The sequence below is a fragment of the Eubalaena glacialis genome, chromosome X, assembly GCF_028564815.1.
Source record: "Eubalaena glacialis isolate mEubGla1 chromosome X, mEubGla1.1.hap2.+ XY, whole genome shotgun sequence".
NCBI lineage: Eukaryota > Metazoa > Chordata > Mammalia > Artiodactyla > Balaenidae > Eubalaena > Eubalaena glacialis.
Window position 1 is genome coordinate 99,007,426 of NC_083736.1, and position 23,397 is coordinate 99,030,822.

Sequence of the window (23,397 nt, forward strand, 5' to 3'; positions counted from 1 at the left end):
CCCAATCGCCCAATTCAGCACACCACCATCCCCACCCCACTGCCGTTTTCCCCCCTTGGTGTCCATATGTCTGTTCTCTAAATCTGTGTCTCAACTTCTGCCCTGCAAGCTGGCTCATCTGTACCATTTTTCTAGGTTCCACATACATGCGTTAATATATGATATTTGTTTTTCTCTTTCTGACTTACTTCACTCTGTATGACAGTCTCTAGGTCCATCCACGTCTCAACAAATGACTCAATTTCGCTCCTTTTTATGGCTGAGTAATATTCCATTGTATATATGTACCACAACTTCTTTATCCATTCATCTGTTGATGGGCATTTAGGTTGCTTCCATGACCTGGCTATTGTAAATAGTGCTGCAATGAACATTTGGGTGCATGTGTCTTTTTGAATTACGGTTTTCTCTGGATATATGCCCAGTAGTGGGATTGCTGGGTCATATGGTAATTCTATTTTTAGTTTTTTAAGGAACCTCCATATTGTTCTCCATAGTGGCTGTATCAATTTACATTCCCACCAACAGTGCAAGAGGGTTCCCTTTTCTCCACACCCTCTCCAGCATTTCTTGTTTGTAGATTTTCTGATGATGCCCATTCTAACTGGTGTGAGGTGATACCTCATTGTAGTTTTGATTTGCATTTCTCTAATAATTAGTGATGTTGAGCATCTTTTCATGTGCTTCGTGGCCATCTGTATGTCCTCTTTGGAGAAATGTCTATTTAGGTCTTCTGCCCATTTTTGGATTGGAGTGTTTGTTTCTTTAATATTGAGCTGAGTGAGCTGTTTATATATTTTGGAGATTAATCCTTTGTCCGTTGATTTGTTTACAAATATTTTCTCCCATTCTGAGGGCTGTCTTTTCATCTTGTTTATGGTTTCCTTTGCTGTGCAAAAGCTTTGAAGTTTCATTAGGTCCCATTTGTTTATTTTTGTTTTTATTTCCATTACTCTAGGAGGTGGATCAAAAAAGATCTTGCTGTGATTTATGTCAAAGAGTGTTCTTCCTATGTTTTCCTCTAAGAGTTTTATAGTGTCCAGTCTTACATTTAGGTCTCTAATCCATTTTGAGTTTATTTTTCTGTATGGTGTTAGGGAGTATTCTAATTTCATTCTTTTACATGTAGCTGTCCACTTTTCCCAGCACCACTTATTGAACAGACTGTCTTTTCTCCATTGTATATCTTTGCCTCCTTTGTCATAGATTATTTGACCATAGGTGCGTGGGTTTATCTCTGGGCTTTCTATCTTGCTCCATTGATCTATGTATCTGTTTTTGTGCCAGTACCATATTGTCTTGATTACTGTAGCTTTGTAGTATAGTCTGAAGTCAGGGAGTCTGCTTCCTCCAGCTCCGTTTTTTTCCCTCAAGACCGCTTTGGCTATTTGGGGTCTTTTGTGTCTCCATACAAATTTTAAGAAGATTTGTTCTAGCTCCGTAAAAAATGCCATTGGTAATTTGATAGGGATTGCATTGAATCTGTAGATTGCTTTGGGTGGTATAGTCATTTTCACAATGTTGATTCTTCCAATCCAAGAACATGGTATATCTCTCCATCTGTTGGTATCATCTTTAATTTCTTTCATCAGTGTCTTATAGTTTTCTGCATACAGGTCTTTTGTCTCCCTAGGTAGGTTTATTCCTTGGTATCTTATTCTTTTTGTTGCAATGGTAAATGGGAGTGTTTCCATAATTTCTCTTTCAGATTTTTCATCATTAGTGTATAGGAATGCAAGAGATTTCTGTGCATTAATTTTGTATCCTGCAACTTTACCATATTCATTAATTAGCTCTAGCAGTTTTCTGGTGGCAGTTTTAGGATTCTCTATGTATAGTATCATGTCATCTGCAAACAGTGACAGTTTTACTTCTTCTTTTCCAATTTGTATTCCTTTTATTTCTTTTTCTTCTATGATTGCCGTGGCTAGGACTTCCAGAACTATGTTGAATAATAGTGGTGAGAGTGGACATCCTTGTCTCGTTCCTGATCTTAGAGGAAATGCTTTCAGTTTTTCACCGTTGAGAATGATGTTTGCTGTGGGTTTGTCATATATGGCCTTTATTATGTTGAGGTAGGTTCCCTCTATGCCCACTTTCTGGACAGTTTTTATCATAAATGGGTGTTGAATTTGGTCAAAATCTTTTTCTGTATCTATTGAGATGATCATATGGTTTTTATTCTTCAATTTGTTAATATGGTGTATCACATTGATTGATTTGCGTATACTGAAGAATCCTTGCATCCCTGGGATAAATCCCACTTGATCATGGTGTATGATCCTTTTATTGTGTTGTTGGATTCTGTTTGCTAGTATTTTGTTGAGGATTTTTGCATCTATATTCATCAGTGATATTGGTCTGTAATTTTCTTTTTTTGTAGTATCTTTGTCTGGTTTTGGTATCAGGGTGATGGTGGCCTCATAGAATGAGTTTGGGAGTGTTCCTTCCTCTGCAATTTTTTGGAAGAGTTTGAGAAGGATGGGTGTTAGCTCTTCTCCAAATGTTTGATAGAATTCACCTGTGAAGCCATCTGGTCCTGGACTTTTGTTTGTTGGAAGATTTTTAATCACAGTTTCAATTTCATTACTTGTGATTGGTCTGTTCATATTTTCTGTTTCTTCCTGGTTCAGCCTTGGAAGGTTATACCTTTCTAAGAATTTGTCCATTTCTTCCAGGTTGTCCATTTCATTGGCATAAAGTTGCTTGTAGTAGTCTCTTAGGATGCTTTGTATTTCTGCGGTGTCTGTTGTAACTTCTCGTTTTTCATTTCTGATTTTATTGATTTGAGTCCTCTCCCTCTTTTTCTTGATGAGTCTGGCTAATGGCTTATCAATTTTGTTTATCTTCTCAAAGAACCAGCTTTTAGTTTTATTGATCTTTGCTATTGTTTTCTTTGTTTCTATTTCATTTATTTCTGCTCTGATCTTTATGATTTCTTTCCTTCTGGTAACCTTGGGTTTTGTTTGTTCTTCTTTCTCTAGTTTCTTTAGGTGTAAGGTTAGATTGTTTACTTGAGATTTTTCTTGTTTCTCTAGGTAGGCTTGTATAGCTATAAACTTCCCTCTTAGAACTGCTTTTGCTGCATCCCATAGGCTTTGGGTCGTCGTGTTTTCATTGTCATTTGTCCCTAGGTATTTTTTGATTTCCTCTTTGATTTCTTCAGTGATCTCTTGGCTATTTAGTAACGTATTGTTTAGCCTCCATGTGTGTGTGTTTTTTACGTTTTTTTCCCTGTAATTCATTTCTAATCTCATAGCGTTGTGGTCAGAAAAGATGCTTGATATGATTTCAATTTTCTTAAATTTACTGAGGCTTGATTTGTGACCCAAGATGTGATCTATCCTGGAGAATGTTCCGTGCGCACTTGAGAAGAACGTGTAATCTGCTGTTTTTGGATGGAATGTCCTATAAATATCAATTAAATCTATCTGGTCTATTGTGTCATTTAAAGCTTCTGTTTCCTTATTTATTTTCATTTTGGATGATCTGTCCATTGGTGTAGTGAGGTGTTAAAGTCCCCCACTATTATTGTGTTACTGTCAATTTCCTCTTTTATAGCTGTTAGCAGTTGCCTCATGTATTGAGGTGTTCCTGTGTTGGGTGCATATATATTTATAATTGTTATATCTTCTTCTTGGATTGATCCCTTGATCATTATGTAGTGTCCTTCCTTGTCTCTTGTAACATTCTTTATTTTAAAGTCTATTTTATCTGACATGAGTATAGCTACTCCAGCTTTCTTTTGATTTCCATTTGCATGGAATCTTTTTTTCCATCCCCTCACTTTCAGTGTGTATGTGTCTCTAGGTCTGAAGTGGGTCTCTTGTAGACAGCATATATATGGGTCTTGTTTTTGTATCCATTCAGCAAGCCTGTGTCTTTTGGTTGGAGCATTTAATCCATTTACATTTAAGGTAATTATCGATATGTATGTTCCTATGACCATTTTCTTAATTGTTTTGGGTTTGTTTTTGTAGGTCCTTTTCTTCTCTAGTGTTTCCCACTTAGAGAAGTTCCTTTAGCATTTGTTGTAGAGCTGGTTTGGTGGTGCTGAATTCTCTTAGCTTTTGCTTGTCTGTAAAGCTTTTGATTTCTCCATCAAATCTGAATGAGATCCTTGCCGGGTACAGTAATCTTGGTTGTAGGTTCTTCCCTTTCATCACTTTAAGTATATCATGCCACTCCCTTCTGGCTTGTAGAGTTTCTGCTGAGAAATCAGCTGTTAACCTTATGGGAGTTCCCTTGTATGTTATTTGTCGTTTTTCCCTTGCTGCTTTCAATAATTTTTCTTTGTCTTTAATTTTTGCCAATTTGATTACTATGTGTCTCGGCATGTGTCTCCTTGGGTTTATCCTGTATGGGATTCTCTGCGCTTCCTGGACTTGGGTGGCTATTTCCTTTCCCATGTTAGGGAAGTTTTCGACTATAATCTCTTCAAATATTTTCTCTGGTCCTTTCTCTCTCTTCTCCTTCTGGGACTCCTATAATGCAAATGTTGTTGCGTTTAATGTTGTCCCAGAGGTCTCTTAGGCTGTCTTCATTTCTTTTCATTCTTTTTTCTTTAGTCTGTTATGCAGCAGTGAATTCCACCATCCTGTCTTCCAGGTCACTTATCCGTTCTTCTGCCTCAGTTATTCTGCTATTGATTCCTTCTAGTGTAGTTTTCATTTCAGTTATTGTATTGTTCATCTCTGTTTGTTTGTTCTTTAATTCTTCTAGGTCTTTGTTAATCATTTCTTGCATCTTCTCAATCTTTGCCTCCATTCTTATTCCGAGGTCCTGGATCATCTTCACTATCATTATTCTGAATTCTTTTTCTGGAAGGTTGCCTATCTCCACTTCATTTAGTTGTTTTTCTGGGGTTTTATCTTGTTCCTTCATCTGGTATATAGCCCTCTGCCTTTTCATCTTGTCTATCTTTCTGTGAATGTGGTTTTTGTTCCACAGGCTGCAGGATTATAGTTTTTCTTGCTTCTGCTGTCTGCCCTCTGGTGGTTGAGGCTATCTAAGAGGCTTGATGGGAGGCTCTGGTGGTGGGTAGAGCTGACTGTTGCTGTGGCTGTCAGAGCTCCGTAAAACTTTAATCCACTTGACTGTTGATGGGTGGGGCTGGGTTCCCTCCCTGTTGGTTGTTTTGCCTGAGGCAACCCAGCACTGGAGCCTACCTGGGCTCTTTGGTGGGGCTAATGGCAGACTCTGGGAGGGCTCACGCCAAGGAGTACTTCCCAGAACCTCCGCTGCCAGTGTCCTTGTCCCCACGGTGAAACAGAGCCAGCCCCCGCCTCTGCAGGAGACCCTCCAACACTAGCAGGTAGGTCTGGTTCAGTCTCTCCCAGGGTCACAGCTCCTTCCCCCGGGTTCCGATGCGCACACTATTCCGTGCGCCCTCCAAGAGTGGGGTCTCTGTTTCCCCCAGTCCTGTCGAAGTCCTGCAATCATTTCCCACTAGGCTTCAAAGTCTGATTCTCTATGAATTCCTCCTCCCGTTGCCGGACCCCCAGGTTGGGAAGCCTGATGTGGGGCTCAGAACCTTCACTCCAGTGGGTGGACTTCTGTGGTATAAGTGTTCGCCAGTCTGTGAGTCACCCACCCAGCAGTTATGGGATTTGATTTTACTCTGATTGCACCCCTCCTACCATCTCACTGTGGCTTCTCCTCTGTCCTTGGACGTGGGGTATCCTCCTTGGTGAAGTCCAGTGTCTTCCTGTCGATGATTGTCCAGCAGCCAGTTGTGATTCTGGTGCTCTCGCAAGAGGGAGTCACATTAGTATTAATTAAGGGCCCTAGTTGACATTAAGCCTCACTCTTTGTGTCATACAGTTCTATGGGTTTTGACAAATGCCTATGCCTTCTATATGACAAAGAAAATGAGACTTACACGAATTTTCAAATAAATAGGCTTACTTAATGGTCGAAGTAAAAGGTCTAGAAGTCAGGCCGAATGGAGGAGTGTTATTCATGCCAGTTGATGTCAGTGGTTTTAGATTCAAGGTAAAGCTACTGGTGGTGCTGGTGCTGGTGCTGGTGGTGGTGACCGTGGTAGTGGTGATGGTTGACGTTGTAGCTGGAAAATAAAGTGTATGATGTTAGTAATAAGTAAGAAATTTTTAAATTCAGTCCTTGATCATTCAGGATGAAAAACTATAGAAGCATTTTTTTTTTAATGTGAATTTGAACTCCAAGTTGTATGATTTTAACTCAATGTTGCTATAATATATGGCAGGCCAGGTATCTGGATTAAGCTTCCTGCTAACAACTTAAAATCCTGTATAAATGCATAGAAAAATACAATTTATAACCTAACCAGACCTATAACCATTAAAGAAATTGAATCAATCCTCAAAACTCTTCCCATAAAGAAAACTCCAGACCCAGAGGACCTCACCGGCAAGTTCTGCTAAACTTTCAAGGAAAGAATAATTGCAATCTTACACAAAATCTCTGTACCTCTATAACTTTGCATACTTATGTGAATATATCTGTGTAATTAATTTGTAGAAATGAAATTGCTAGATCAAAGGGTCAGCATGCTCTAAATTGTAATATTACTTTCCAATTCCCCTACCAAAAAGACTTTGCCAATTTACATTCCTATCAATAGGGGAGACTGCCTGTTTCTCTACACCACAGCCCGTAGTAGGCATACATCTTAGCCAGTATTATAGTTAAAACCCTCTCAAAGTTTTATCTACAGCCCAGACCTCTCTTCTGTGTGTCTTTTCTATTACACCCTTACTAAAATGCCCTGTCTTCTGTACATGAAATTCTCAGTACACATCATGGCCGAGCTCAGATTCTTCCTTCCCCATGTTTATTGTCCACTTCTCTTCTACTCATGGTTATCTGGTGGTTTTCTGAACTTCTATAGCACTTTTGGTTCTTCCTTACACAGTGAGCACTTAACAAACAATGCACAGAAAATTGTGGCTGGTGGGGACTGGAAGTGTTTTCTTCTTTTTGGTTCTCTGTATTTTCAAATGTTCTTGTAATTAATAAATGCTGCTTCTGTAACAAGAAATTTGTTATAAAAATATATTATAACATGTATACAATTATTTGTTTGTTTTACGTTAGCCTTGTTTTCCCAATTAGCAATACTTTCAGGTTAATTGCCACCCGAGATAAATACATATATCACGGTGCCTGCCAACATGCACTGCCTATTCTTAGGGAAACTGGCCTACTCCGTTCCTGCTGAGGGATCAGGCTCAGACACCCATTCCTTATTTCAGTAACTCTGTCCTTTGATCCTAGTTCACAGTTGACAAGGGTGGGCATCTGAAGTATAGGAAGCCATCCCATATGCTACTGGCAGCCTATGAGAGGGTCTGGCACAAAAAGCTCTAGCCAAACAGGGATAAGGTAGGTCAGAATCTCATTTTTGAAAATTTAGAACTGCAGAAAGAATCAAACGGTAGGTAAAAATATGGAAATATTTCCAGAAATATGGAAAGAATCAGACTCTAAGCAGAAATTTGGAAATATTTCCAAACATGTAGAAAGAATCAGACAACAGGCAGAGGGAGCTGAAAGGACTGACAGAGGAACAACATGAAGTAGACTTAAGGAGTCATGAGCAAGTCAAAATTAAGAATATAAAGCAGAAAAAGAGGTAAAGAAACCAAAAGGAAGTTAAAAAAAGAAATAAACAGACAAAAGGAGAATAGCTGAATTATGTTTATGCAATATTAGATTCAGGAGGTCCCTAAAGCTGACTTCAGAACAACTTCTAAATTCCACTTTCCTTGAAGTTCATTGCCACGATAATACCTGTATTAGATTTCCACAAGATTTCATTTCCCTTTTGGCCACAAGGATCCTTACAATAATTCCCCCATTCTTTTGGTTAGCTTTTGTGAAAGTGGAATGAGCACCACAAGAGAAGACCATGCCCAGTCACAAAGGATCCCCGGGGTCACTATCACTCAGGACACTGGAGAAGATTTTTTTTTAAGTCAGCATTTCCTGACATGGACAGATGTCCAAAGATAATGTATACTTAAGAGAAAACAGCAAATTCTATGATTATGTGTGTGTGTATCCCATTTTTGTAAAACAAATAAATTTAATGTATGTTTGTATGCATTTGGAAAAAAGCCTGTTAAGACAAGCACCAAACTGTTTTCTCTAGAGGGTGTGATATATGTATATATGCATGTGTGTATGGTTTTTATAATTTTTAAAAAAGCAACTACCATCACTACCACTAAAGAAAGAGGTTAACAGACAAATGAACAGCTCTCCAAAGATGCTGTGCGATACCTTCAGGAAATTAATACCTGTCAGTCTAAACACAAAGGAATCTTGAGTCATAAAAAAAGGTATGATTATTTTAAACTTTTTATATAGTATTTATCTTTGTTCCTTATTTTCATGGTATTTTTAAAAGGTATAAATTAGCTCTGGCATAGTAGACAATATTCAAATAACAATATTTCAATTAATACCAAAAGAAGCAATGGTTTTGAGAATGAAGGTTCTATCACAGTCTGATTTTGCAAGTTACAACTTTGGTCTAAACTAAATACAGTCAACTCTATGTTATCTGTGTACTAAATGGGAAGCACTGTTCTACAAATAATAGAAAATAATTGCATACCAAATTTGGATTTACATTTAAATAAATCTCATTCTGATGATCTTAAAAATCATTACATAAAATAGTGAGACCATCCTTTAAAAGATCCTACTATCCAATTTTCCTATCCTGTCTCTGATCAACAACTATGTATCTCACTCCATGCTAGGAATGGACATCATTACTGTCATAGACTAATGCGAAAGATGAGATTTATAACAAGTGAGCTTCTCTTAAAACTTGCTGATTATACCCAGGGCAGAGAATAATCTCAAATGGCTATAAATTTAAAGATACAGATACCTGAAAGCTGCCCTACAGGGCTAATTTGTGAGATGAAGAATCTGAGCAAGTAAATATACTTGGGGAGAAGGAAAGGTGAGTAGGGGAAAAAAGCAACTCTGGGTTGGGGGTATTGAGTTGAGACATATCTGATGGGGAGATGGGTAAGTACATAAGGCAGTGGTGGATGGAATGGGCTAGTAGCAAAGGTACCAGTTTGCAGGAAGGAATCTTAAGACTCAGATAGGTAGGGGGTGAGTTACAGCAGAGTCACCAAAAAGCCTGCAAATTCATATTTCAGTGACTCCACCCACGACTGAAAGAATCAAATTTTTGTTCAGCACTTTATAAGGGAAACTATGTGTTATATTTTTTGCAAATATGGTTACTTATAAAATTCTCAAGCCATGCCCTTCATAATGCTCATAGGTTGGCCAGTTAGCCGAGTACACAGTAGAAATTCAGTTAAGTGTTGGTCATGCAAAAGATGGTTTACATCTCTATTTAGGAATAATTATTTTAAACTTAACAGGGACTGACTTTCAGCTTATGACAGGTTTGAAGAAAGATTCATTTCAGTCTTAAGTAAACTTTTAAAAGTCAAAACAAACAAGACTTCCCTAAAGTGGAGTCTGACTTAAATGGTAGGTTTAAGTAGTAACTGACCTCTAACCACCCAGCTCACAACAGCTAAAAGGCAATGGATAACCAAGTTTTCTTTAATTTACAACCTAACTAGTGCCTAACTGGCAGAAACAAATTTAGGATAGGTCCACAGAAACTCCTGTAATCAGCTTAAGGAGAGGATCAACTTTAATACAGGTCGAACCTTAAATTAACTTTTAGAGAATAAAACTATGAATCCCAATGTACTGGGTCACTTTAAACAGTATGATCAATAATAAGAATTTTTAAGTTTCAGAGTTGACAAGAGTTTGATAGCAGCTTTGATTATGGTCATCTCAAAGAAGTAATCTCATTGATATCAACTGTCTCATTCTACCCTTTGGCAATTGTCAATACTGATGTACCTTTTGGATACGCTGGTGAGATGATCAAAACCTTCTTAGTCCTAGAAGCTAAGGAATACAACCTACTTACTGCTTTTGTTATGCAGTACATTTCCAGTGAGCATTCAAACACATCCCAGTAGTTCTAAAAATCTTACTAGATGCAACAGCAGCTGCTCCACCTGCTCCAGGGATTTTTAATCCAAATCCCAAAGTTGTGCCGCCAAGCATTCCAGACAAAGTTGTAGGGGCACCAACTGCAGAGAACAACATAATATTACCTATTACCCTTTTAATCAAAAACAGTGAATGAAGAACTTATATAGGGTCTTTTTCATCTGAGTCCTTTAGTAACTTTGGCTAAGCCTCAAAAAACTACAGTCAATCCATTTATATGAAAAGTCCGGAAAAGGCATAGATAGAGACAGAAAACAGATCAGTAGTTGTTTCGGGCTGAGAGATCTTACTGGGATGACAGAAATGTTCTAAAACCAGACTATGGTGAGAGTTACACAATTCGGTAAATTGATTAAAAATCACTGAACTATACACTTAAGTTAATTTTATGATATGTAGATTATACCTCATTAAAGTTAACTTTAAAAACACTGTGGTCAAGATTTCTTTTCATTTTGTAGGCAAGGACATCAAAGACAGGAAAGAAAAAAAAAAAACCTGTCAAAAGTCAGAAGTCGGACTTCCCCAGTGGCGCAGTGGTTAAGAATCCGCCTGCCAATGCAGGGGACACGGGTTCGAGCCCTGGTCCGGGAAGATCCCACATGCTGCGGGAGCAACTAAGCCCGAGCGCCACAACTATGGAGCCTGCACTCTAGAGCCCGCGAACCACAACTACTGAGCCCACATGCCGCAACTACTGAAGCCCGCGCACCTAGAGCCCATGCTCCCCAACAAGAGAAGCCACCGCAATGAGAAGCCCGCACACCGCAACAAAGAGTAGCCCCCGCTCGCCGCAACTAGAGAAAGCCTGCACGCAGCAACAAAGACCCAGTGCAGCCCAAAATAAATAAATAAATTAATTAATTAATTTTAAAAAAAAGGTCAGAAGTCAAGACTTTGATTGAAAATGGAATTCATTCAATAATTTTAACTCCCAACCTCAGACATAGTCATATTCACAAAATCTATTATACTTGAGAAGGATATTGCTTACATATACCAAAAGGTTTCCAGAATCTCAGTCATGTCTCAGGATTGGAACTGTATCTACTTGGAAGAAAATACAATTCAAGTGGCAACCTGCAATTTCAACTAATGTTCCACCTACGCCAACTGCACAAGGCAATGGGGATGGCGGCCGCCATTTTTCATGCTCAACTAGGCATCAGCAATTCCTGGCAAGTTTTATTCCCAGAAATGGTGACAGGCTCGCTATAACAGGGCTTTGGGAGGACCATATTACTGCTAGGATTACAATAACAAACTCTAATGATGAACATCATGGCACTGTGAAGATGCCACAAAAGCACAAGCAGCTTATATGGACCTGTAAGAAAGAATTGCCTAAGATATATACAGAAGTCAATATTCTCACCATTTGTTATTACTCTACTAATGGAAGAGGTGTAGCAAAGAAGTTGGGGTTACAAGATAATTAACGCCCCACTTCTCAGCTCAAAGCATCCAGATGTTCATCTTTAAGGGGAGAGAACTGGAGACATCACACAGTGTCATTAAAGCTCAAAACTACAGCTGGTCCTTTTGTCATGTAACACTTCTGATAAGTAAAATATAAGGACCGCAAACCTGGTCTATATAGAAGAATAAAATACAGCAAGGCTCCAACATTTATTTCCCATTTTATCTTATTCACATGGATAATAAGACTTCTTCCCTTCAGACATACTTGGCAAAACTTCCACTCTTCCTATTCCCATTCACTTCAAAACATTACACCGTTAATGAATTATATGCTTAAAATCATCACTTGAAGCTGTAATAATCATGTTAATATAAAATTCATAGCGAAAGCCATGACAATCAGGTTCTTAAGCAAAGCTACTATTGACATCAACAGTTACAAACGGGATCAAGCATAATGATAATTTATGAGACGTCGGAGATCCATAGCTTATACTGGCAAATTGAGTTAAGTGGCCTGATGCGAAATAATAGTATTTTCTTTGCAACCAGTAACTTACATGAGAGCCTAGTAGCAGCAGTGGAGGCAGAAGCATTTGAAAATGAGGTAAACAGCATGGTGCTTGAACTAGTAGCGGCAGCAACAGTAGATGCTGGAACCAACCCTAAATTAAAGTAACAAGCAGAAAAATATGTCAATAAAAATAATTTTTAATAAGTAAAACACCATTATAACAAACTTCACTTATATGGAGAAATAACAACAAAGCAAGGAAAATCAAGTACCGTGATATTTAATAAATCTGACATAGTAAAATCCTGATTTAAAAAATAGTTCATCAGTACTGCTTAGTATAGCCAGCCTTCTAGCACCATCATAAGAAAGAAACTCTACTAAAAAAGTAAGCAACCTAATAGGGGGGTCCACTTCCAAAATTGTGACATAAGAAGTCCTAGGGACCCATTCCCCAGTGAAGCAACCATAACTGGTAAAAAATATTTTTTTTTAAAAAATTGAAATCTCTGGAAATTGTCCTGAAGGTACAGCAAATAAAGAAACATTTATTCAAGAAAATCTGCTAAAATTCAGTAATACAGGTGAGAGTCTACGGCATATGAATCATAACCCCCGCTCTTCCCTCCATCCCCTTGCTCCCCTTGAGAGAAGCTACACTCCAGGCAGGAGTCACCAAGAAGACTGGACTCCCTCTTCCCTCAGCTCCCAACCAAGGAATACAGTATCTCATTAGGAGGGGAAGCAGCCAGCATTCCTCATCACCCCTGACACACAGTTAAAGGATTGAAATTCCTGGTGAGCACAGCCAAGAGTTGAGGGGCTCCTTTCCTCCAGTCAGCCCCCACTCATAGGGCAGAGGGTCTACACCAGGCACAGTAGGCTGGCAATGCTGGAGCCCCATCAATCACCCTGACTGCCTTGCCCCAGCTTGCCTGTAGGGCTGAGGTTGCATGCCGGAAGAGAGAAGCAAGAAGATCAGAAGCAACGGTCACTGCCCAGCACCCAAAGCACTGGTTCAAAGATTTTGCCCAGGGATAAAGGTAGCCCATAAGAACAGAAAGTTCCCAAGCTATGTCCAGAAGAACTGACTTTATTTGAAACAGAGTATGAGGAAGTTCAAGCCAAAGGACTCTCTCGAAAAAAAATAGAGATTTTGGTGGTAAGCAATTAAGAGGAAGTAAGTAGCTTCATGAGAGCAACATTTAGGCTGCAAGCCAGCCAGTTTAGCAGAGATAACCAGGGAAAGAGAAGGCTGAAAAGAGCCCTCCTGAGGATCAGAAAAATCAAGTACTGATACATGAATGAATCTTGAAAACATTATGCTAAATGAAAGAAGCCAGACACAGAAGACCACATACTGTATGATCCCATTTATATGAAATGTCCAGAAGAGGTAAATCCATAGACAGAAAGTATATTAGTGGTTAGCGGGAGCTGGAAAGAGAAGGTAATGGGAAGTGACTGCTAAGGGTTACAGGGTTTCTTTTTACAGTGATGAGAATGTTCTTGAATTACATAGTGGTGATAGCTGCACACCCTGTGAATATGTTTAAAAAAAAACACTGGATTGTACAGTTTAAAAGCATGAATTTTAAGATATATGAATTATACCTCAATTATGCTGTTATTTAAAAACTACATGATCATCTCAATAGAAGCAGAAAAAGCATCTGAGAAAATCCAACACTTTTTCATGATGAAAACACTCAACAAACTAGAAAGAGAAGGGAACTTCCTCAACATGATAAAGGGCATTTATGAAAAACCTACAGCTAACATCATGCTTAACAGTAAAAGACTGAATACCTTTCCACTGCCATCAAAAACAAAACATGGATGTCTGCTCTTACCACTTCAATTCAACCACACACTGGAAGTTTTAGCCAGGACAATTAGGCAAGAAGACGAATAAAGGATACCAGATTGCAAAGGAAGAAGTAAAATTATCTCTATAAACAGATGACATGATCATGAATACAGAAAATTCTAAGGAACCCATAAAAAAATCTGGAGAAAAACAACTATATATTAACGCATATATGTGGAATCTGAAAAAATTGGTATAGACGATCTTATTTACAAAGCAGAAATAGAGACACAGACGTAGAGAGAACAAACGTATGGATACCAAGGGGGAAAGTGGGGGGTGGGATGAATTGGGAGATTGGGATTGACATATATACACTGTTGATACTATGTGTAAGACAGATAACTGATGAGAACCTACTGTATAGCACAGGGAACTCTACTTATTGCTCTGTGGTAACCTGAATGGGAAGGAAATCCAAAAAAGAGGGGATGTGTGTATACGTATAGCTGATTCACTTTGCTGTACAGTATAAACTAACACAATATTGTAAAGCAACTATACGCCAATAAAAAAAATCTATTAGAACAATGAACAAGTTCTGCAAAGTTGCAGGATACAAGATCAATATAAAAATAAATTACAATTCTATATATTATCAATGAACAATCCAAAAATGAAATTAAGAATATAATTCCATTTATGATTTTTCAAAATGAATAAAATAGTTAAGAACAAATCCAACAAGTGTAAGGCTTGTATCCAGAAAAATAAAAAACATTATTGAAAGAAATTAAAGGCATCCTAAATAAACGGAAAGCTCTCATGTTCATGGATCAGATAATTTTATATTGTTAAGATGGTATGGTAGACAGAAAAATGGTCCCCAAAGATGGCCACATCCTAATACCCAGAGTCTGTGAACATATTACTAACTTGACAAAACAGACTTTACAAATGAAGTGAAGGTTAAGTAACTCGAAGAGGGAGATTATCCTGGATTATCCAGGTAAGCAAAATCTAAGGACATGAATCCTTAAAAGTAGAGATCCTTTCCGGGCTGTGGTCAGAAGGAGATGGTGACTACAAAAGAATAGTCAGGGGACTTCCCTGGCGGTCCAGTGGGTAGGACTGTGCTTCCACTGCAGGGGGCACAGGTTCGATCCCTGGTTGAGGAACTAAGATCCCGCGTGCTGCGCAGTGCAGCCAAAAAAAAAAAAGAATGGTCATAAAGATGCAAAGTTGTTGATACAAACAGCCATCTAACACTTGAAATCATACTCAATGTCATTAGTCATTAGGGAATTGCAAATCAAAACCACGACGAGATACTACTTCATATCGACTAGGATGGCAATAACCAAAAAGCCATAATATCAAGTGTTGGCAAGGATATGGAGAAATTGTAAACCTCATGCAATGCTGATGGGAATGTAAAATAGTGTAATCTCTTTGGAAAACTGTACGGCACTTCCTCAAAGTGTTCAACATAAAGTTACCATATGACCCAGTAATTCCACTCCTAGGTACACAAACAAAAGAAATGATAACATATATCCACACTAAAATATGTACATGAATGTTCACAGCAGCATTATTCATAACAGACAAAAGATGAAAGGAAACAACCCAAATGAATATCAACTGATGAATGGATGAATAAAATGTGGTATATTAATACAATAGAATTTTATTTGGCCATAAAAAAGAAGCGCTGATACATGCTAAAACATGGATGAGCCTTGAAAACATGCTAAGCAAAAGAAGCTAATCACAAAATACCACATATTGTATGATTCTATTTATATGAAATGTCCAGAAGAGAGCAATCTATAGAGACAGAAAGCAGATTCATGGTTGCCAGAACTGGGGTGAGAAGAGAATGGGCAGCGACTGTTAATGGGTATGACGTTTCTTCAGTGGGTGATGAAAATGTTCTAAAACTGACTTCAGTAATGGCTGCACAACTCTGTGAATATCCTAAAAACCAATTAATTGTGCACTTTAAATGGGTAAATTATGTGGTATGTGAATTATACAATAATAAATCTGTGAGAAAAAATAATAAATAGAAGTCTGGAATAAAGTTTCAGAAAACAGATTACCTGGACTCTTCTTGAAAATTTAAAATAAAATCTATAAAAGAAATAAAGCTAGAGAAATTAAGTACATAAAGACACAAATAAGATTAATTGATTAATTGAAAACAAAGTTTATCTTTTCATCCTCACTATAGATCACTGCACACGGCACATGATAGTAAGTACTCAATAAATATTTATGCTGAATCGAGTCAACCTTTTCCAGACTCCAATACATAATTACAGATATTCTTCTTCCTTTTCAAAAGGAAAAAGTGCTTAATAAGTAACTGCATTTGAATCTATTGCTACGTGTATCCAACTGTTGAACAATTCATGACAATATAGGATGTAAGACTCTGCTATCCAAAACATCTAGGGCCACCGGGGGTTTGGGGACAGGGGGGAGATGCTAGGAAGGAACCGGGAACATTACCACATACCTCCAACTATTTAAAATATGTATCATGGAATATCCCTATGTTTCATTTAAGAGAAGCACCACATGTATACTTTTAAAGAAAGTACCAATTATAGCAAAGGTGTTTTAATATTTCTAATTCAATACCTACCAGTGAGGCTAAATTTTTATCATGGGTTAATGGCTGCTTTAATTTCTTCATTCAAAATTGCCTATTCATGTCATCTGCCCATTTTCTCATTGGAGTATTGTCTTCTTATTACTGATTTTTAATAAAAGTATTATATATATATTGAGGCTATTTAGTCAAATGTTGCAAATATTTCCTAATCCCAGTTTGTCATTTGCTTTTTTGATTTTGTTTTTATTTTTTATGTAGTCAAATCTTTCCATTGTTTTCTCCTTTATGGTTTATGTCTCCATATCATGTTTCAAAATTCCCTCAAACATATAAAAGGTGTTCAACTTCACTTTTAGGAGAAAATCACAAATTATAACTACCTTGAGAACAATTTCACCTAACAGATGGGAAGAAATAAAAAAAACTGGTAACACACTCTGTTTAAGGACACTGTGAAGAAATGGGCAGCCTCCGAGATTTCTAATGGGAGTGTAAACTGGTATAACCCCTATGCAAAATAAGAGGCCAATGTTTTAAAAATTACAAATGCATCTATCTTTTGAACCAGTAATACTTCTTTTAGAAATTTATCCACAAAGATATACTTATACACCTGTAAAATGACATGTAAAATAAGATCCATTGCACCACTGTTTATATTAGCAAAAGAGGAAACAACCCAAACGTCCACAAGCAAAGGGCTAGATAAATTATAGCACATCCAGACCATGGAATTCTATGATGCTTAAAAAATACTGAGGAAGCTCTCCATATACTGATTGATGTGAAAAGAGCTACAAAATGTTTAAAATAAGTGTATAAAGTTTTACGTTTAAAAAGCAAGGTACCGAATAATATGTAGAGTATACTCTCATTTATATTATTTTTTAAAAAGGCAGAGGGCTAGGAATATATATTTTTATTTGCTAGCAAATCCATGAAGAAACTCTAGAAGGATACACACAATTACAGTGGTTAGCTGAATAGAGGGGGTGGGGAAGGGGGGAGGGAGTAATACAGGGTAGATGGGGGCAGTATACTTATTTATACTATTTTTATAGTCTTAATTTTAAATCATTTGACAGACTATATTATATATTTTAAAATTATACTTAAATAAATGGTCCTCTCCCTAACCCAAGAAATATTATTTACACATTTTCATATTCACCTATGCTTTTTAAATATTTATGGTTTCATTTTCTACCTTTAATTCACCTAGTATTTCTTTCAGTTAATCTTTTTAGGCAAAACATAATCCCCTTCCCCCAAATCACCTGGCTAGCCAGCTACTGCAATTCATTTGTTCAATACTCCATCCTCTCTCCCCAGATTGGAAATGTCATCTTCATAAACCCAGGTTTGATTCTGTTCTTTAAAATTTTTCACTGATTTTTCTTTCTATCCCTGGTCCGCAAGAGAGTTCCAATTATTGAAGCACTAGAATTCATTTTTATTTTATACTAAATATTTTAAACTTAAGAGTCAGAGAATAAATTTACAATATATTTTCATATATTTTTCTACAAGTACACTATCGTTACTTTTCTTAAAAAACAAGAGATGACTAGTCTCATGCATTTATCCCCTTCATTTAAACTCTAGAACCTTGTCAAGTCCCTCCTTCCTTTCCTTCCCCCAAAGACTCCCATTGTGGTTTTATAAGAATGTTAAACGTGTTGATTAATTTAGAACTAAATGACATTCCTATACTATCGAGCGTGTGTATTCTTCATTTATTCATGTCTTCTTTTATATTCCTCAGTAAAATTTTACGGTTATCTTCATATAGGTCATGCACATTTTTAAAGTTCATTCTTAGGCATTTCATAACTTTGGTTGAAATTGTTAATGGGAACTTCCTCCATTATATTTCCCAATTACTATTGTTTAAACATGGGAAAGCAACTGTTTTTTGCATTATTTATTTTGTAACTGACTGTATTACTGAAATCTCTTCACTAGCGCTAATTAAATTTACACTAGAGTTATGCCCATATTTTAAAGTCTTGATCATCTGTCTCAGATACTGGCATAATTTCAGGGGCCTGACCTTAAATCACATACCCAGAGGTAACTAAGGAAACAAATGCCATTTAATATGATGTGCTTTTAAGCTAAAGGAGCCTTACTCTTAAATAAGGAAGGGTTTAAAAGACAAAGTCTCATTTTCCTAATCATAGGACTAGAACAGGGTTTTTCAACATGGCACTACTGACATCTTGGGCCGATAATTCTTTGTTGTGGAGGACTGTCCCATGCTGGGATTTAAGACATGCATATTTGGTCTTTGTACCCTTTCTTGGACAAAGATCCTAAAACCCTTGTAACTTCCTAAGTGAGAAGAGAGATAGAAGCATCTTTTGTTATAATATTTGGGTTTTGTCCCCCGTTTCAGAAATAGCTCCAAGAGCAATAAAGGTGAAAGGAGCCCCTTTTGTTATTTATTAACAAGTCCCTTTCAACCACACCTGATTTATGTCAATGAGGTGAACTTTAGAAAGCCCCTAAGGCTGAGAGGCTGGTTACCAGAGGAACCAACCGAGTGATTAGAGGGTTGGGGCTTTTAGCCTAACCCTCTGACGTCTCAGGAGAGGAGAGGAGCTGGAGATTGAGTTCAATCAATCACCAGAGGCCAAAGATTTCATCAATCATGCCTACATAATGGAACCTCCATCAAAACCCTAAATGAAGGGGTTTGGAGAGCTTCTGGGTTGGTGAACACATGGAGATGCTAGGAGGGTGACATGCCTGGAGAGGACATATAAGATCTGGGCTGCTCCCTCATACTTTGCCTTACGCATCTCTTCTATTTAGCTGTTCCTAAATTGTATCATTTATATTGAACCAGAAATTTTAGGTCAAGTGTTTCCCAGAGTTCTGTAAGCTGTTCTAGCAAATCATCCAACCCAAGGAGGGAGGGGACACAGGCACCCCCAGTTTGTAGCCAGTTGGTCAGAAGTACAGGTGACAACCTGGGACTTGCAATTGATATCTGAAGTTGGGGATAGTCTTGAGGAACTGAGCCCTTACCCTGTGGGGTCTGTGCTACCTCCAGGTGGTGAGCATCATAGCTGAATTGTAGGACACCCATTTGGTGTCTGGAGAGTTGGAGAATTGGTTGGTGTGGGAAGAACCCCCATATATTTGGTGTCAAAAGGTTGTGTGTTGAGGACAACAAAATTTTCCTTTATGTGCACTGCAAAGTATTTAGCAGCATCTCTGGGCTCTACCCACTAGATGCCAGTAACACTTACCCAGTCTGGACAACCAAAAATGTCTCCAGATACTGCCAAATATCCTCTGGGAGAAGGGGCAAAAATCGCCTCCAGTTGAGAACCACTGGACAAGAGGAAGGGCTCAATATCATAATTTTCTCCATCTAGTGCTGTAAGGCTAACAAAATAAGCCTTAATTCCTTCATGTTTAAGAACAGAGGAAAATGTCAACTAGCTTAATAAATTGTTAGCCATAGAAAATAGGCATTTTTTTAACAGAATGGGGGAAGGTGGCCATACACTACAAGATAGTGGGGCTTGCTACAATAACGAAATGGTGATACTAGAAGAAGAAAGGACAGATCAATAGAACAAAATAGGAAGTCCAGAAGCAGAACCAAGCATATATAATAATTTGGTGTACGAGGAAGGCAGCATCTCAAATCAATAGGGAAAAAATGGCCATTTAATGAAATACTATGGTTTAATTCACTAATCATTTAGAAAAAAGATTCCTAAAAATATAATGGAATTCTAAAAATGTTCAGGTAATCAATAGGAAGGCAAGAAATTCCTAAAAATATAAACCATAAAAGAACAAAAAGAATTAAGAATCCTAAGGTGAAAAAGGTCTATACAAATAAGTCCAGAGAGAGAAACTCAGAAGAATGAGAGATTTGACAACATAAAAATTTAAATCTTAAGGATTTCCATTTCCAGGAAAATGTACTTTCCCTATTCCTCCCACTACGTACGGCTAAAACCCCTGGACATTATATATAAAATAAACAAGAAAACCCTGAAAGGTGGCGAGAAGGCAAATCAACTAGGGATCTTGAGACCCAAGGGACATTATGGTAATGAATTCCATAGGTTTTCTTTCTGCCTCGTATTTCCCAGGCTTGGAGTTGAATAGGTTGGCCAGCCAGAAACAACAATGGGTATAGAGAAACAAAACAAAACCCAACAAAAACCTGCTCTCTAGACAAAAGACAAGAATGGGGCAGACCAACAAGACAGAAAACTTTTAGACAATAACCAAACATCACAGAAAAAAGTGTGGTCCCACTCCCTACCTATTCCAGAGAACAGCAAGTGAGGAACTTAAACTTCCACCATTGTGAGGCTATAACGAGGTGTCCCAGTACCCCAGCCAGGATGGTATCAGAGAAGGTCAAGTAGGGAGCCAGGATGTTATCTCTGCCAGCAGTTAATGACCCATGTCCTCACAGTGTCAGTGGAAACCACATCAGGAGCAGGAACTCCCACTCCTGCCCAGCAGTAACTAGGAGACCCTTGCCTTGGGTAGCAATGGAGACCGACTGGGGAAAATGAAGTTCTACTCCCACCTTACAGTAACACAGCGAAACCCTTCTGTCTCATGCCAGAGCAATGTCAAATAAAGCCAGTTAAAGCAAAAGTCTTGAATCTGATTCAGAGTCTCATAACATAATAAGAAAATGTCCAGGTTTCAATTAAAAATCACTCTTCCTACCAAGAACCAGAAAGATCTCAAATGGAATTTTAAAAGACAATACCAAGATGATAGAAATGTTAGAATTATTTGACAAATATTTCAAAGCATCCATGATAAAAGTGTATCAAAAAGAAATTATGAACACACTTGAAACACAAGAAAAATACCCTTAGCAAAAAAAAGAAAAAGAAAAGAAATGAAAATCTCTACAAAGAAATAGAAGATATAAAGAAGAGCCAAGTGGAAATTTGAGATAACCAGATAACCAATAACCAAAATGCAAAGCTGAGGCCAAGCAAAAGGACTCAGCAGCAGAACAGAGGGGGTAGAGACAAGAATCAATGAACTTGATGACAGAATGATAGGAATCTACACCAAGACACTTAATAATTAAATTTCTGAAAACTAAAGACAAAGAAGAAATATTGAAAACAGCAAGAGAAAAATGTCATCTGACCTACAGAGGAAAAATCATTTGAATGACAAATAGTTACACAAATTGACATCCATACCATGGAATACTATGCAGCAATAAAACAAACAACTGACACACACAACAATCTGGATGATCTAAAGGGAAGTATACTGAGTGAAAAAAGCCATTCCCAAAAGATTACATACTGTATGATTCCATCCATATAACGTTTTTGAAATAACAAAATTATAGTAATGGAGAGCAGATTAATAGTTGCCAGGGTTAAATAGAGTGTGGGAGCAGAAGAGAAGTAGGTGTTGCTATGAAAGGGCAAAATGAGGAATCCTAGTGGTGAGAGAACTATTCTATATCTTGACTACCAATATCAACATCCTGGTTGCAATATTGTACTATAGTTTTGCAAGATGTTACCACAAGGAGAAAATGGCCAAAGGGTATGTGGGATCTCTGTATCTTTTCTTACAACTGCATGAGACTCTACAATTATGTCAAAATAAAAAGCTTAGTTTAAAATTTTTAAATCTTTTAATATCTACAAAACTAAGTAAAATAAAACTGAAACAAACTGGGGAAAATACTTCTTTTGGGGGGGAGGGGAATTACATCTTTATTTTCACTAACGTCTAGCAGAAACTGAGCACTTTCCTTAGTTATAAAGGTAGGCAACAAACCACGTAGGTTAGTAGTACCTGTGACTTTGTCACCAACAGAAATCATAGGTACAAAAATACTTCTTATACAAATATCAAAGGGTTAGGATATTGTAACTGCATATAAACGAGAAAAAGATAAGCCCCATATTAGAAAACTGAGCAGGGAATTCCCTGGTGGTCCAATGGTTAGGACTCCACACTCCCACCGCCAAAGGTGCGGGTTCGAGGGCCTGGGTTCGATCCTTGGTTGGGGGAATTAAGATCCCGCAAGCTGCAATGGTGCAGCCAAAAAAAAAGAAAAAAAGACAGAAAACTGAGCAAATGATGCAAAAAGGGAATTCATTCAATTTCCCTCTCTCTCACACACACACACACACACACACACAAACACACGAAAAAAACACAAATACAATTAATCAATCATTTGAAGAGAAGTTAGCCTTACTACTAATAAAGGAAAATGTAAATGAACATGAGGCTATGATACTATTTTCAGTGTTAAACTACCAAAGCTTAAAAAACAAACAAACAAACAAAAGGGATAATATCCAACATATTTAACACTGCGGGAAAATGTATACTTTCATAAAAACGACAAAGATAGCTAACATTTATTGAATACCTATTACATACATGTCAGACAAGGTTGTAAGCACTTTAATTATTTATATTCACTTACCTACCTAATCCTCACAACAACCCTACAAGGTAAAACGCTGAGCACTTATTGATGAGCAAACCAAGCATTGAGAGGTCAGAGTAACTTGTCCAAGGTCAGAGAACTAGTAAATAACAGAGCCAAAGTTCAAACACTTATTTCCTGGTTGGTTTTTTATTGATAACAGATACGTATTATTTGTAATATCAAAAATGCATTTGTACACAATTAAAATAATGCCCCCCAAGGTAGTGACCAAATATTCTAGCTTCATAATGATTTTAATGCTCCACTTCATCTCTTTGTGTCCTACAATGCCATACCAACCAATCAAAATTGGTTACATTATCACTACTAAATACAAATTATAAATAAGTTGTTTATTATCTATAATTTTTAAAATATTTTACCTTTTTGGTTGTTTCCAAAAGCTCTGAAACCATTACTATGAATATGTAATTCAATAAAATATACCATAAAGTAAAATGTATACAACATCTCACTCATTGTATTTCTCAAGCTCTAAAATATCTGAG

At 37.4% G+C, this 23,397-nt stretch overlaps 1 protein-coding gene across 2 annotated transcripts in view; it reads right to left on the reverse strand.

Moving 5' to 3' along the window:
* Positions 1-23,397, reverse strand: part of NUP62CL (nucleoporin 62 C-terminal like) — an 80,699-nt gene that overhangs the window by 43,731 nt on the left and 13,571 nt on the right. The window contains exons 2-4 of one of the 2 annotated variants that reach the window (XM_061178477.1): positions 12,033-12,137; positions 10,032-10,130; positions 5,908-6,067 (exon numbers count right to left, since the gene is read on the reverse strand). In XM_061178477.1, the coding sequence (XP_061034460.1) occupies positions 5,908-6,067; positions 10,032-10,130; positions 12,033-12,090 (317 nt within the window). In that variant the 5' untranslated portion in view covers positions 12,091-12,137. The remainder of the gene's footprint in view (positions 1-5,907; positions 6,068-10,031; positions 10,131-12,032; positions 12,138-23,397) is intronic. The other variant, XM_061178478.1, reaches the window with a different exon arrangement.